Source organism: Molothrus aeneus, chromosome 19 (assembly GCF_037042795.1).
Source record: "Molothrus aeneus isolate 106 chromosome 19, BPBGC_Maene_1.0, whole genome shotgun sequence".
Taxonomy (NCBI): domain Eukaryota; kingdom Metazoa; phylum Chordata; class Aves; order Passeriformes; family Icteridae; genus Molothrus; species Molothrus aeneus.
Window position 1 is genome coordinate 10,765,344 of NC_089664.1, and position 14,230 is coordinate 10,779,573.

General features: G+C 58.5%; 4 protein-coding genes across 6 annotated transcripts; 1 reads left to right on the forward strand and 3 right to left on the reverse strand.

Moving 5' to 3' along the window:
* Nucleotides 1-537: 537 nt before the first annotated feature.
* On the reverse strand, nt 538-3,462 carry ARPC5L (actin related protein 2/3 complex subunit 5 like). Its single transcript, XM_066562714.1, has 4 exons — nt 3,293-3,462; nt 3,092-3,173; nt 2,670-2,846; nt 538-1,104 (listed from the first exon to the last, which is right to left on the reverse strand). Exons 1-4 carry the CDS (start codon nt 3,430-3,432, stop codon nt 1,042-1,044), a joined length of 462 nt encoding a protein of 153 aa, XP_066418811.1. The 5' UTR covers nt 3,433-3,462; the 3' UTR covers nt 538-1,041.
* Nucleotides 3,463-3,555: 93 nt separating this feature from the next.
* PPP6C (protein phosphatase 6 catalytic subunit) lies at nt 3,556-6,797 on the reverse strand. Of its 2 annotated transcripts, XM_066562739.1 has the most exons (7): nt 6,695-6,797; nt 6,476-6,571; nt 6,320-6,385; nt 5,827-5,968; nt 5,358-5,437; nt 5,048-5,257; nt 3,556-4,363 (listed from the first exon to the last, which is right to left on the reverse strand). In XM_066562739.1, the coding sequence occupies exons 1-7, from the start codon at nt 6,767-6,769 to the stop codon at nt 4,115-4,117; spliced, it is 918 nt and encodes a 305-aa protein (XP_066418836.1). In that variant the 5' UTR covers nt 6,770-6,797; the 3' UTR covers nt 3,556-4,114. The 2 variants fall into 2 exon arrangements, with proteins under 2 accessions (XP_066418836.1, XP_066418835.1); XM_066562738.1 differs by having other exon boundaries at nt 6,476-6,787.
* A 78-nt stretch (nt 6,798-6,875) lies between these two features.
* RABEPK (Rab9 effector protein with kelch motifs) lies at nt 6,876-9,131 on the forward strand. The gene is made up of 7 exons (XM_066562693.1): nt 6,876-6,964; nt 7,102-7,238; nt 7,333-7,485; nt 7,576-7,737; nt 7,927-8,076; nt 8,257-8,406; nt 8,577-9,131. The coding sequence occupies exons 1-7, from the start codon at nt 6,906-6,908 to the stop codon at nt 8,861-8,863; spliced, it is 1,098 nt and encodes a 365-aa protein (XP_066418790.1). The 5' UTR covers nt 6,876-6,905; the 3' UTR covers nt 8,864-9,131.
* Nucleotides 9,132-9,618: 487 nt separating this feature from the next.
* Nucleotides 9,619-13,571, reverse strand: HSPA5 (heat shock protein family A (Hsp70) member 5). 2 transcript variants are annotated; one of them, XM_066562692.1, is made up of 9 exons: nt 13,469-13,571; nt 13,149-13,287; nt 12,726-12,957; nt 12,360-12,497; nt 11,999-12,111; nt 11,530-11,920; nt 11,036-11,273; nt 10,678-10,845; nt 9,619-10,493 (listed from the first exon to the last, which is right to left on the reverse strand). In XM_066562692.1, exons 2-9 carry the CDS (start codon nt 13,262-13,264, stop codon nt 9,934-9,936), a joined length of 1,956 nt encoding a protein of 651 aa, XP_066418789.1. In that variant the 5' UTR covers nt 13,265-13,287; nt 13,469-13,571; the 3' UTR covers nt 9,619-9,933. The 2 variants fall into 2 exon arrangements, with proteins under 2 accessions (XP_066418789.1, XP_066418788.1); XM_066562691.1 differs by having other exon boundaries at nt 13,480-13,549.
* Nucleotides 13,572-14,230: the final 659 nt, after the last annotated feature.

The window sequence follows — 14,230 nt, forward strand, 5'->3', positions numbered from 1 at the left end:
CGTGCCACCAAGGCCTCTCAGAGGGAGTTGTGTCACAATGAGTTGTGCCACTGCTGCTTCCAAAATCACCTCCCACCAGGACCAGCTGCTGCTGCACTTTGAGCAGCTGATGGAAGTGAGGACTGGGTGGAGCTGGGGCTCCCCAGGCAGCTGCTCCTTGGTGCCAAAGGGCAGGGAGCCCTGCCAGAGGGGCCAGGGGACAGCCATGGATCCAGGAGTGCGTCCTGCCTGGGCAGAGGACACACTCATACCTAAAGCACAACTCCTGAAGTATCTGCTTGACTTTCTAGCGTGGACAAGAATATAAAAATCAAACTCAGGGTCCTTACTATGTGTTCTATTCACTACATCTTATAAGTCTTGAGTGGGACAGCTGAGCTTGGTCTCACTCCCTACATCCAGGACAGAGCTGGATTTGAGGACAAATTCTCCAAGTTGCTGGAGTTAGGAGCAGTCCTAAAAGGTGGACACTGGGTTGGACTGGGTTTTTGCAGGCCTGCTTTGGAATAAGTGTCAGACTTACAATTTAGCTGAAAATAAATTTAACTCACGTGATCCAAGACCTTTATTGATGCAGCAGGCACTTCACTTTACATGACCCCAAGCCCAGAGTCCAAGAGTCCTTCACCCACACGTTCAGCCACCATTCCCAGAGCTCTTCTCCCACCCTCAGCTGCAGGACCTCAGCCTGGACACAGCTACCTTGGGACTAAGCAGGACACACGGGAGCTTGTATCACCACACCTGGCTAAAGCAGCATCTGAAATACCTGTTCACTTACAGTAGAGGAGGCAGGAGTGTGCCTTCTCTCTGCCTGTTAAAGAAGGGAGCAGGAGAATGTCTTGGCTCCTATATGTGATAGTCGGAATATGCAGGAATACCTTTACTCTTTCCCACTTTTAAGGTTAAAAGCATTCCAAGAGGAGGTTACTGTAGGATTTCAGTAGATTGCAATCTCTAATAGATGGACCAGTGTAATTTCAGCTCATTCCTTCTTCTGAGTCCAAACCTGACCGTCACCTCTGTCCAAGTTAACAGTCTTTACACAGTCTTTCTTGCTGTGAGAACTCTTATTATGGAGCCCAGGCCTCCTACTGCCAGTGCCTGTGGGAAAGGAGAGAGGTTACAGAGTCACCACGCCCCACACAGAACAAACACCGAAGAGTTCAGCCACAGAAGGGACTATGGCTCTTCTCCAAAGCTAGAAACTGTCATTCTCCACAATCTAACCAGCTTTTGGATCTCGAGGGCTCCAGTGTTGCAGAATGTCCACCTCCCGTATCCCTGAGAGAGGAGGAGGGGCTCGCTTCAGTTTCATTTGTGTCCCTCAATGTGAACAGTGTTTCCTTCTGAAGTCTAGAAGATTGAGGTGATTGTGAAAAAAATATTTAAGCTGACTGCTGGAAGTGGGGCATTTACTTTGGAGCCACAATCCAACAGAGCACAGGGTATGAGAGCAGAGTGAGACGTGGCACTGGGGAACAAGGCTGGACAAATGCACAGCACCCACCTGGAGCAGGACTTGACAGGTAAATGCTCCTGAGCTCCCAGACCTGCCACAGGCCTTTTCCAGAGGACAGACTGGTACTACCACTGAGCTGACTCTGCGCTGAGCAAGCCACACATCCTACCAGTACTGCCACAAAGCAGAACACCAGGCTGTAAACCCTGCCTACTCAGACCCGCCTTGTTCCTTTCACAACAGAGAGGACGAGATGCCTTTCATGTCCCTGCACGCTCTGAGTACCAGTCAGGGTGGTGCTGTGTCACCTCCCACGCTGGGAGCACCACCCACCTCACCTGAAAGCACCTCAGTGGAAACAACAGGAAAAAAAAACCAAAAAAACAAGTAGAAACATGTTCTTTACTGTCTCAAGAAATTCCCTCCTCCTTGTCAAGGCTTCGCAAAACTGGTGACAGCAGCAATAACTGGAGTCATGGTACACCAGCTTTATGTACAGCAGGAAAAGCTCTGCACCTTGGGAAAAGGACAGCAGCATTCACAGCAGCTGCCCTGCACAGGGAGCTGCAGCATTCCCAGGGATCAGTTTTCCTTGGAGCACTGACAGCCAGGGCTTCAGCTGAAACCCCTGCAGTGGGGGAAGATCTCACTTGGATTCCTGCCCGGGGGCAGGGGCACCCAGCAGCTGCTTCAGGGATGTGCCTCAGCCACCACAGACAGGGAAGGAGGCTCCACAGGCAGCTGCTGAACACATCCCACACTCCCTATTTCACAGCTGACATTCCACAGAAACAAGAGGCCCCTGCTGGTGCCCAATGGAATCTCTGGAGACCTCAAAATCCTCTCCTGGGCAAACCAAACAGGTTTGCTAAAGCCTGTGACTCAGCTGATGCAAACTGCCAGCCTGAGCCCCCTGAGCTGGGCCCCGGAGGAGGCTGCAGCTGCCCCATCCCTCCCGGGACATCTCAAGGGCAGCACGAGGCTTTCCCCTGCAGGGAGAACTCCCTGCCCGGTCCCCTCTCCCCATGGCAGAGGGCAAGGTTTGAAATACAGGCAAAGGCTTTGTGAATGCAGGCTCAGAGAGACCATAGACGAAAGGAAACACTGAGCTCCTCAGGGATGAGGCCCTGCCACCACCTGCTTCTCTCCTGAAAGCACTGGCCAGGACCCTGCGAGCGTGGCTGAGCTGAGTGCCCCTAGCACGTACCTTTTCATGCCACTGAAGTAATATTGCACTGCTGTTTTCTGTTGGCTTTTCAAATCCTTTATAAATGTACTTCATTAACAAATCAACACCGTTTCTGTCTAAGGAATTCACCGCTTGTTCTATTTCACTGCTTTTAAAAGATGTGAGGACTTTCAGCATCGTTCCCTGGGCCTGCTCCTGGGAAGACAAGGCAAAGAGAGAAATGTGAGAACGAGAACAGCTGGGAACGATCCAAGACTCGTGTTTGGCAAGAGATGGGCGCGCTCCAGGCTGGGTTATTTCTGTAAGCGAGGTGAGCAGAGCTGGGGTTAGAGGAGGAAGGGGCGAACACAGGGGGATGCCCATGCAGCACAGGCTCGCTGAGCGCAGCGGGTGCCGCTGTGCCCGGGTGCCGCTGTGCCCGCAGCCCTGCCCGGCCCTACCTTCATCGCCTGGCTCCTGGTGTTGCCCGGGGAGCTGCGGATGGCCGTGTGGAAGGCCCGCAGCGCCTCGCCTGTGCGGCGGCGGTCAAGGACTCAAACCAGGACCTGCGGGACGCGCAGCGCGGCTCCCGGGCGGCCCCGGCCCGAGCGGCGATCGCGGCCGCTGCCCGGGACTCCCCGGCCCCCCGGCCCAAAGGATATTGCCTGAGCAGCGCTTCCACCTCGGGGCTGGCATCGGGCTCGGCCGCCGCCGCCTCCTCGGGCTCCTCCACGAAGCGGTTCTCGTCGTACTGGTCGATGTCGAGGCGGCGGAAGCGGGACGAGAGCGTGCTCCGCGCCATCCCCGCCGCCCGGCCCGCGCCCGCCGGAAACGGCGCCGGCCCCGCCGGAACCGGAACCCGCGCGGCCGCCGCGCCCCGCCCCGGCCCGCGCGCCCCGCCACTAAAAACACAACAGAGCCTGGGAAAAATCCGAACAATGACTTTAATGTACAAATCCCGTCGCTGCAGCAGTTCGCGGGTTTAATCGGGATCCCGAGGAAAACGGAACAAACCGGGGATGGGGAACAGCCCTTGGACCGCTTTATTGGGATCCACGGAACACTCGGAAAAGGCTGGCTCGGTCCTGCGCCGTGACCGCAGCAAGGGCAGCCCCGGCCCCGCCGCGCACCGGGCACTGACTTTGCTGCTGAAATTTCTTAAAACTTACCAAAAACAAAAAGCTGAACAAGAGAGCGGCCCGAGCAGCTCCCGCAGCGTGGTGGTTAAAGGAATCGGTTCATCTAACCCAGGACTAGGCGAGGACTACATGCAGTAGTACAAATCTCAAGAACATATTACAAATACTCTGAAATTAATCTAGGGGTGGGGAAAAAAAACTTGCTACAGACACCATAATACACAATAAATTTAGATAATTTAAAAATAAAAAAGGCAAGAGGCAGCATTTCAGCAGCAAAGTGCTCAATAAAAAGTATATTGTAAAGGGGCAGGACAGGGAGAGGTGACAGCAGGCGGGCGGGGCTCAGAGGAAGTACGGCGTGGTTGTCCTGGGAGGAATGACACGCTCTGAGTCTGGAACTGCGCGGAATAACTTTGGTTCTCTTGTATTTACATCTTTAAAGACCATGATGGACGCGATGTTCCCGCAGCGGTAGCAGTAGTTGGGAGCTGACCATACCGTTACCAACTTCTCATCAAACATGAATTTGTATCCTTCGTGGACGAGCTGGTGTGCTCTGCAGATCAGCTTCAGGTTGTTGATGTGAACGAACTGCAAGGGAAGGGGGAAGGTCAGCTCAGCGTGGCCCGAGCGCCGCTGCCCACATCTGTGCTGCTCCTGGACTGGCCCCACAGCAGGACAGAGAACACAGCAGGGCTGGGGACCCAGCACTGAGACACCCTGTGACATACAGGTGCCAACACCCAAGCACTGGGAACAGCTGACACCCAGGCAGCAGGGCTGTGCTGTCCCCAGGCTGAGCCCTTCCTGAACGTGCTGTGCCAGGGCCACACAACAATGCAGGCTGAGCCTGGCCAGGTCCGAGCCTGGTGAGGCCACTGGGTAGAGCCCTAAGGAGTCTGCTCAGTGCAGACACAACAAAATTAACTCAAGAATTGCTTAAAAAAGGGTATTTTTCTCCTAGATCCTTAGGAAACCATTCCACACAGAGCCCAGGGACAGTCGTGAGTCCCACCATGTCACACTTTTCAAAAGCAAGATGGGTATTAATACATCTGGCAGTTAAATTTGTGCTTTTAGGTTCAAGTGGCTCATTTTTTCCAGCTGGCACAAGCCAAGCTTCCCCACCACACCACCACGAGTTACTGGCAGAGGTGTGACAGGGCAGTTCAGTATCCTGCATTGCCCTTGCTCCACCCAAACCCCACACTGAGCTGAGCCCCTCAGCTCCCCCAGCCCACACTGGGCCGTGTGGCCCTGAGAGCAGTGAGTTACCTCATTGGTGACCTTGGCCCCGAAGAGCCAGCCCGCCCCACGGGGGCTGATGGCCCACGTGTCCACGTCCTCGGGGTCTGACCACACCAGGTCGCAGAAGGCGCCTTTGTGAGGGATCTCCTGGTTGCGCTCAATAGTCCGGATCTGGTCCAGGGTCTTGATGTCTGGGGAGAGGCCCCCGTGCACACACAGGATCTGCTCGTCTATTAACTGCAGGGGAATGACACGAGCACCCTCAGCATGGCTGCCAGGGGAGCCCCAGCTCCCAGCTCCCATCAGGACAGCGTGTTAGCGTGGGGTTTGCACTTACAGCTGCTATTGTGAGCATGTCAAAGACTTTGGTGCAGTATCTCCAGGCGTTCGCGTTCCCGTATTTGGTTTGGCACTCGTCTGTTGGAGAGAAAGCTTTTATTCCTGGTGGATCAGAGGAAACAGGCAGAGCAAACACTGACAGCAGAACCTGCACACCCAAGTGTGCCACACGAGCCCTGCCAGGAGACCTGAGCTGGGTACTGCTGCTGGCCAGCACCAGCAGCAGGAGGGACCGAGCACCTCCTGCTCTGCCTGTACCTGAATGTGGCACCACGACACAAGCAGCAACCCCACGTGCCAGAGGAAAAAAGCAGCAAGATCTGCCTTAAACACATTCCATTTCAGAAACACAATGACCATGTTACCAAAGGACAGCCCTGGAGCCCGTGTCCCCGCCAGCCCCCGGGCACTGTGGCCAAGCCAGGGTTTCCCGAGGCAGAGGAGCTGCAGCCACAGGCAGCACTCACCGTAGAACCCGTACACCTGGGTGATCTGCCTGCTCTCGTGGTTGCCTCGCAGCAGCGTGATACGGTCAGGCCACTTGGCTTTTAGTGCAAGGAGGTACGTGAACGTCTCAAGGCTGTAATACCCTCGGTCTACAAAGTCCCCCTGAAGGCAGAGACAGCCGCACATGGAGAAAGGGCACAGTGACACATCCACTCTAAATCCTCACTGCCACAAAGGAACCCAGCGCTGGAGGGCACCGGGACCTGCTGGGACCCGCGGCGGCTCCGGGCACTGCGAATGTCGGGTGTGGGCTGGGCACTCCTCTCTCCGCTGTCCTGACGTGACCCCGGGACACCCGGGCAGGGCAGGACGCTCTGCCTCACCCCGCGGGGCTCCCGGCGGGCAGGAACCAACACCGGCGCCGGGCGGGGCCCGGAACTCGGGAGCCCCTCGGGATTTCAGCCCCGGCCCCTGTCAAACCCAGCGGGGCCGCGCCGCGCCCGGCGCACCTACCATGAAGATGTAGTTGGTGTCGGGGACCTGCCCGCCGGTCCGGAACAGCTCGCACAAGTCATAGAACTGCGGGGGGAGAGAGGCGTGAGGGGGCACCGGGCATCGGCACCGACTCCGGCCTGGGGCTGCACCGGGAGCGGCCCGGCCCGGCCTTACCTGCCCGTGGATGTCCCCGCAGACGGTGACGGGCGTAGAGACGGGCTGGACGTTGGACTCCTCCAGCAGCAGGTCACAGACATAGTCACAGAGGCGCTGCGGGACGGAGCGGAGCAGGGTCGGGGTCAGCGCCGGGACCACCGGCGCCGCCCGCCCGGCAGCGCCCACCCCGGCCCCGGCCCGCCCCGGCCGGTCCCGGCCCCGCCGCCGCGGCCGCACCTTGAGGTCGTTCTCGGGCAGGTACTTGCAGAGCCGCGCGATCTCCACGTACTTGTCCAGGTCCAGCGGCGCCATCTTGGCACGGGTCGGGCAGAAGCGGGCCCCCCCCCCGCCACTTCCGGGCGGCGGAGCGCGCCGCCGGCGCGGGCGGAAGCGCAGGGCACTTCCGGCGGCACTTCCGGCCGGCCGGCCCGGCAGTGGCCCCGGTGCCATGGCGCCGCGGGCGCTGCCGCTGCTGCAGCCGGGGCGGCGGCCGCGCCCGGGACAATGGTGAGCGCGGCGGGGGCACCGGCGGGCACAGCGCTGGGCGGGCGGGGGTGATGGGGGGATAGCGATGAGCGGGGCGGGAGGACCGGCGGGAGCCCGGGCCGGCCCAGCCCGCGCTGAGCGCCGCCCTCGCCCCGCAGGTACCGGCTGAGCCCGCGCGGGGAGCGGCCCCGCGGCCGCGTGGGACTCGGCTGCCTCCTCCTGCCCGGCCGCGTCCTGCTGCTGGGCGGCGCCGACCCCGCCGGGGCCTTCGCGGACGCGCATTTCGTGGAGCTTGGTGAGGGCCGGGCCGGGCCGGGCCGGGGCTGGGACCGGGACAGGGACCGGGACCGGGAACGGGACCGGGACCGATCGCCTGTCCCCGTCCACAGCCCCGCTGCGCTGGGTCCCCGCCGGCTGGCACGGACTGCGGCCGCGCTACGAGCACGCCACCATGCTGCCCGCCATTGGCCCCCCGCGCCTCTGGGTGTTCGGCGGGGCGCACCCCGCCGGGAATCGCGGCTGCGTTCAGGTGCTGGACCCCGGTGAGTGCCCCAGGGCCGGGGTGCGGGCTGCGAGACGGGCCCGGCCTCCGTCCCCTGTTGGTTGTTCGGTTAATCAAATGTCTTAACTAGAAATAGGAAGGTGGGAGAGCCCTGCAGTGAGGGGGGAGCAGCCGCAGCCTCGGACATTCCACACGTCCTCGGCGGCCATCGGGGCCCGGCTCTTCGTGTTCGGGGGTGGAGACAAGGGAGCGGAGCCGGTGAAAGACCAGCGGCTGCACGTGTTCGACACAGGTACCTCCCACTGGGGCACGGGAGCGCTGCCTTGGGGTGTAGCCGGAGGGCTGGAATTGCTGAGGTCTGTTTGGAGATGAGTCCCACGAGATGGATGGCTTGGGTGGGAAGCCTCGGCAGGGCTCTGGGGTTGCTGGTCTGTAGAATTGCCATAGTTTTCTTCCTATACCCGTGTGCTCCCATTTTTAGCCACCCTGGCCTGGTCCCAGCTGGAGACTCATGGTGATCCCCCTTCCCCTCGGCACGGACATGCCGTGGTTGCAGTTGGGACCAAACTCTTCATCCACGGGGGTTTAGCTGGAGATGTTTTTTACAATGACTTGTTCTGCATCGACACAAGTAAGTGTGGATGGAGGTACTGCAGGGCAGTACCTGTGAGCTGTGCTTTGATTTGGGGGAATGTTTTTTTCTGAAATACTAGTTCTTAAGTGCTTAAAGTATTACCTTCTTTGTTTAAATCAACAAACTGCATGGGGTTTGTGTAATGCATAACCCTGGAGGTGTTGTTTCCTGCACCAGATGACATGAGATGGGAGAAGATCCCAGCCACTGGGGATGTCCCTGGAGGAAGGGCATCCCACTCCTCGGCAGCATTCCAGGACCACTTGTACATTTTTGGTGGAATAGGTCCAGATGGGACACTGGATACTACGTACAAGTATCACACAGGTAGGTGAGGCTGCTCTCAGGGGTGCCAGGGAAGATGCCAGGCAGCTGGGGAGCACGTTACCTGCTCAAGCCCTGGAGTTACACCACTGCAGGACTGAATGCTCAAAACTTTGAATGTATGGTGCCTGGTGTGTGATATTTAAAGCTGTGACTGTGTCTTTGCACTGCAGGAAGGCAGCACTGGACGCTCCTGCAGTTTGAGTCTCCCCTGCCCAGCGGGAGGCTGGACCACGCCATGTGTGTCATTCCCTGGCAGGCTGGGGCACACGGGGACACAGGAGAGACCCCAGCTGGGACAGAGCCCCCCGTGTCAGCAGCTGACAGAGCTGAGCCCCTCCAGCAGGGCCTGGGAGAGGGCTGTGCTGAAGACACCTCTGTCCATCTGCTGTTCGTGTTTGGGGGCATGGACACCCAGGGGCAGATACACAGGGACTGTCTGGTCACCCTCATCGAGTAGAGTCCCCACAGCACCAGCCTCGGCCCCTGGGCCTAATTGTGCCCCCTAAACATGTCCTTACCCTGGGGCAGCTGGCACGGTGCTGGCACCCCCGAGGGACAGGGGCTGTGCCTGAACAGGGTCTTGCTGCAGCCCCAGCCCAGGGAACATGGCAGGAGCCAAGGTGTTTTGAGGCACTGCTGGAGCTGGCACCAGACAAGGTAATTGTGGACTTAACTAATCCCATGGATTGGATAAGGATCAGTTAAATAAAGAGACCAAATTTCAATTAGGCTTTTTTTCTAAGAACCTTTATTAGGTGTAAACTACTTTTCACTGCTCAAAAAACTAGTCTGTTTCATATGACACTTTATTAAAAGCTCTGAAGTTTTAATACTGCAGGAAAACATAATTAAGCCAAGCTCCTCCCCCACTGCTTGGCACCACCACTACTGCAGGCAACGGGTTCTGGTGGATAACCTCCATCTCCTAGCTCAATAAAAGCTGCCCCTTCAGCAGTTACTCAGGCTTGATCCCCCCTTCCTTATCAGGATCTCTTGTAAAAGTGCAGTGAGGTCCAAGTCCATCCTCTCCCTTCAGAAACTGAACCCCAGTTCACCCCAAGGGAACAGAGGCCCAGCTCCTGCTTTCAAACCTCCCACTCTCCATGATCCCATGAAAGGTGACCTTGAGGGGGTGAGTTGCACTCCATCCTTCAGGGTTAATCCAGATCCTGGCTGGAGCTGGGTAATGGAGATCACAGAACCAGAACAGAGTCCAGTGTAAATAACAAATTTATTGTGGTCACTCCAGGTAGAAAAGCTCTACACCAAGTTCACATGACCAAGTTGTTAAATAGAATGTTCCACTGCCAATACTTCTAAACCCACATTTACACTCCCACCCCGCTCCCCTCCCCAGACATCGAGCAACTGCTAACGAAAAGCAGGATACAGCCACGTCGGGCTAGCGGTTCCAGCTCCACTCACGAGTGAAGATTCAAAGTTACATTCCAAATTAAGAGTTCAATATTTTAAACAAGTGTTCCTGAGTCCAATATATACACACACCACATTCGGGGACACCGGTATCTACAACTCATCCTTCTCTGCTGCCTCCTCCTCGCCGGGCGGGGGGCCGGCGCTGCCGTACAGCTTGCTCACGATGGGCTGAACCACCTCCTCCAGCTCCTTCTTTTGTGCTTTGAAATCTTCTATGTCCCCATCCTGATGGCTTTCCAGCCACTCGATCTTTTCCTCCACTGCTTTCTCTATTGTTTCCTTGTCCTCAGAGGACAGCTTCCCACCCAGCTTCTCCTTGTCCCCAATCTGATTCTTCAGGGAATAGGCGTAGCTTTCCAGCTCATTCCGGGCATCGATGCGTTCCTTCAGCTTCTTGTCTTCCTCGGCAAACTTCTCGGCATCGTTGACCATCCTCTCGATCTCCTCTGGTGTCAGCCTGTTCTGGTCGTTGGTGATGGTGATCTTGTTCTTGTTGCCGGTGCCCTTGTCCTCGGCCGTGACACGGAGGATCCCGTTCACATCAATTTCAAAGGTGACCTCGATCTGGGGCACGCCCCGAGGGGCAGGAGGGATTCCCGTCAGATCAAAGGTGCCCAGCAGATGGTTGTCCTTGGTCAGGGGACGCTCACCTGCAACAAACAATGACACAGGGTTACTTTCTTGCCCAGCTGTGGCCTGTACTTTGTGAAACCATGAGTGACACAGTTCCATGAACAAAGTACCTACAGCTTTTGTGACAATCAGGAACAAGAATGAAAACCCTACAGCAGACAGATTCCAGCTGTCACATGGGCCACCACAGCTGACACCCACCTTCATAGACCTTGATGGTCACAGTTGGCTGGTTGTCAGAAGCTGTGGAGAAGATCTGAGACTTCTTGGTGGGAACAACGGTGTTTCTTGGGATCAGCTTGGTCATGACACCTCCAACGGTCTCAATGCCAAGAGTCAGGGGACAGACATCGAGCAACACCAAGTCACCTGGAACAGATCAAAGGCAAGACTGTGACACAACTTCAACACAAAACACAACACTGCAGACAGGATCCTGAGGCCGCAGGGGCACAGAACTCCAAGGACTGGAAAAGATCCAAGTTTGTCTGCATTTGCTTGTCAATGCCCAACATCCACTGTTGAGTCAACTCTTAGGTGGCAGTGAAGGTGCCATTACCTGTATCCTGGTCCCCAGAGAGCACCCCGGCCTGCACAGCTGCACCGTAGGCCACAGCCTCATCTGGGTTAATGCCCCGAGAAGGCTCCTTCCCATTGAAGAACTCTTTAACGAGCTGCTGGATCTTGGGGATGCGAGTTGATCCACCAACCAAGACAATCTCATCAATATCAGACTTCTTCAGGTCAGAATCTTCCAGGACTTTCTGAACAGGCTTCATTGTGGAACGGAACAGGTCCTGCAAAGACAAAACCCCAAGGATTGTGAGACTGTATTCCCAGCACACCCCATTGTGCAGCCCCAGAGGTACAAAGTACAACCACTACAGAGCAGAGATGCCAAACTGTCTGAGGCCCAGCTCCCTGGCAGGAACAGCTGCCTGCTTACATGGAGTTATTTATACTCCAAAGTGCAGTGTCACAGCATGAGATGCTGCACATTCCCCAGTCCCAATCCAGAGCTGAGGCTGTGTAACTTTACCTTTCTAAACTTACCATGTTCAGCTCCTCAAACTTGGCTCGAGTGAGTGTCTCCGAAAAATCTTCTCCTTCAAAGAAGGACTCTATTTCAATCCTGGCCTGGTGCTGAGATGACAAAGCTCTCTTGGCCTTCTCCACCTCCCGCCTCAGCTTCTGCACAGCTCTGTTATCCTTCCTAACATCTTTGCCAGTTTTCTTCTTGTAGAGCTTGATGAAGTGCTCCATAACACGCTGGTCAAAGTCTTCTCCACCCAGGTGAGTGTCTCCATTAGTAGCCACAACTTCAAAGACTCCGTTGTCAATTGTGAGGAGGGACACATCAAAAGTTCCACCACCCAGGTCGAATACAAGGATGTTCTTCTCTCCCTCTCTCTTGTCCAGTCCATAAGCAATGGCAGCAGCTGTTCTGTAGAGGGAACGGGCTGTCAGGGCTGGGGGTGGCAGCCCACAGCTCCCCTGGGGCAGGACAGGGTGGGCTACTCACGGCTCGTTGATGATGCGCATCACGTTGAGCCCCGCGATGGTGCCCGCGTCCTTGGTGGCCTGGCGCTGGGCATCATTGAAGTATGCTGGCACCGTGACAACAGCGTGGGTCACCTGAGCAGGGAGGGACAGCTTTGTTACAGTCTGTAAGCAGTACCAGCCACTCTGAGCACTGCTGGAACAAGCAGCCCATTCTCAGAGATGAAGAGCCAGCAGCAGCTGAGCCCATTGGATAGGACTGCTGCAGGGGCCTGCAGCACTGACTGTGGTTTGGGATGGCAAGGTCACTCCTGGCTCAGCCTACCCTTCTCCCATTTCGTAAAGCTAATTCAAGTTGTTACCAGCGCTTCCTGTGCACTTACTTTCTTCCCCAAGTAAGCCTCTGCTGTTTCCTTCATCTTCGTCAGGACCATTGCAGAAATTTCTTCAGGAGCAAATGTTTTTGTCTGTCCACCTCCAACATCAACCTGAATATGGGGCTTGGCTTTCTTCTCGACCACCTGAGGAGAACAAAGGATACTGTCTCATTCAACTATTCCAACTTGTTCTCATGGTTCTTTCTAAACACCAAGCCAAACCTCTATGACAAGCATAACCTGAGCACAGCTAACACCAGGAACTGTTGTTTACACACCAATCCTCCCATGGGGCACTGTGAGCAGATGCCTCTTCTGACCAGAAATGTAGTCCTCCCCTCCAGCCCCCCTGCCTCTGCACTTGGGACCCACCTTGAAGGGCAGATACTTGATGTCCTGCTGCACGGAGGGGTCATTCCAGGTGCGGCCGATGAGCCGCTTGGCATCAAACACGGTGTTCTCCGGATTGGACGTGAGCTGGTTCTTGGCAGCATCCCCGATCAAGCGCTCCCCCTCGGGGGTGAAGGCCACGTAGGACGGTGTGATGCGGTTCCCCTGGTCATTGGCGATGATTTCCACGCGCCCGTTCTTGAAGACGCCCACGCTGGGGTTGGGGGGGGGGGGAGCGGAGCGGTCAGGCGGGGCCGCGGCCTGCACACATCCACACCCCCCGCCCCCCCTTCTGCTCCTCCCCGCGCCCTCCCGGGCCCGCAGGCGCTTCCCACAGCTCCCGTGGGCCCTGCCTGCCCAGAAGGGCCCAGGCCCCCGCCCGCCAGCCCGGCCAGCCCCCCGTACCAGGAGTAGGTGGTGCCCAGGTCGATGCCCACCACCGTGCCCACGTCCTCCTTCTTCTCCTCGTCGTCCGCCCAGACGGCGCCCAGCGCCAGCAGCGTCAGCAGCAGAAGCCTCATCCCGACCGCTCACCTGCGCCCACCTACCGAGAGGCCGCCGGTTACACAACGGAGGCGCCACGTGCGTGGCCGCCCCCCTCACCCCTCCCCGCGCCGCAACCACCCAGCCCCCGCCGTGCGGAATCACCTCGCGTCCCCAGCCCATCTTTCCGTGCCTTCAACCGCCATCCCCCCCGCACCGGCCCAGCCCCGTGCGGCCCTTACCGCGCCCTCACCGTGCAGAAGCGCCGCGCCCCGATCTCCGCTGAGCCGCCAGGCCGCGCCGCCCGCCCTTTTATACCTTCCGTTACCCCTTCGTGGAGCCTCTCCATTGGCTGCCGCGCCCTCGCTGGAGCCTCTCCATTGGCCGGCTGCTACCAAGCTGGCCTCCCGCGATTGGCGAGCACCGCGCGGCCGCTCCGCCGTGCCCGGCGCGCCCCCCTCGCGCCGCCCCATTGGTTCCACCCGCCGGCCGCGGCCACAGAGAAGCGTGAGCCAAGCGGAGCGTCCCCATTGGCTGGGCGGGACCACGGCCGCGGGGTGCACTTCTGGAAGTTTCCATGGTTACCGGCCGGGGGGGATAACCCGCCGGTGGGGGGGGTGCCGCCGCTCCCGGGGGCACCGGGGGTACGGGCGGTACCGGGGCACTGCTGGGGGGGAGGCGCGGGGAGGTTGGAGCGGGCCGGCATCATGGCCGGGCCGTGCGGGGTCTCCGGGCAGAGGCCGTCCCGCCCCCGCCGGGGATGAGGTGACACGCGTGTGCCCAGCGCCCCGAGGCGACACCAGGACCCGTCCCCGGGCGGCCGCTGCCCGCCCCGCCGCTGCCAGCAGGTCGCGAGGCCCCGCCATGTCGCGGCACCGAGCCCCGCACGCACAAGCCGGGGCCGGGCGGAGCCGGGGCTGACGGCGGAGCGAAGCTCCAGGAGCGGCCCCGGCTCCGCCCGGCCCTCGCCCCGCTCCGCCTCGCCCCGGCCCCGCTGCCGGTGC

Excerpts from the sequence above, each read along its gene's own strand:
- ARPC5L (XM_066562714.1), bottom strand. The coding sequence starts at position 3,432 with ATGGCGCGGAGCACGCTCTCGTCCCGCTTCCGCCGCCTCGACATCGAC. Across the intron at positions 2,847-3,091 it reads CCAGGAGCCAGGCGATGAAG|GAGCAGGCCCAGGGAACGAT; the intron begins GTAGGGCCGGGC and ends TTGTCTTCCCAG. Across the intron at positions 1,105-2,669 it reads TACTTCAGTGGCATGAAAAG|GCACTGGCAGTAGGAGGCCT; the intron begins GTACGTGCTAGG and ends CCTTTCCCACAG.
- PPP6C (XM_066562738.1), bottom strand. The coding sequence starts at position 6,769 with ATGGCGCCGCTGGACCTGGACAAGTACGTGGAGATCGCGCGGCTCTGC. Across the intron at positions 6,386-6,475 it reads GCGGGGACATCCACGGGCAG|TTCTATGACTTGTGCGAGCT; the intron begins GTAAGGCCGGGC and ends CTCCCCCCGCAG. Across the intron at positions 4,364-5,047 it reads GGGCCAAGGTCACCAATGAG|TTCGTTCACATCAACAACCT; the intron begins GTAACTCACTGC and ends CTTCCCTTGCAG.
- RABEPK (XM_066562693.1), top strand. The coding sequence starts at position 6,906 with ATGGCGCCGCGGGCGCTGCCGCTGCTGCAGCCGGGGCGGCGGCCGCGC. Across the intron at positions 8,077-8,256 it reads CTTGTTCTGCATCGACACAA|ATGACATGAGATGGGAGAAG; the intron begins GTAAGTGTGGAT and ends TTCCTGCACCAG. Across the intron at positions 8,407-8,576 it reads TACGTACAAGTATCACACAG|GAAGGCAGCACTGGACGCTC; the intron begins GTAGGTGAGGCT and ends TTTGCACTGCAG.
- HSPA5 (XM_066562692.1), bottom strand. The coding sequence starts at position 13,264 with ATGAGGCTTCTGCTGCTGACGCTGCTGGCGCTGGGCGCCGTCTGGGCG. Across the intron at positions 12,958-13,148 it reads CTGGGCACCACCTACTCCTG|CGTGGGCGTCTTCAAGAACG; the intron begins GTACGGGGGGCT and ends CCCCAACCCCAG. Across the intron at positions 12,112-12,359 it reads AGGCTTACTTGGGGAAGAAA|GTGACCCACGCTGTTGTCAC; the intron begins GTAAGTGCACAG and ends CTCCCTGCTCAG.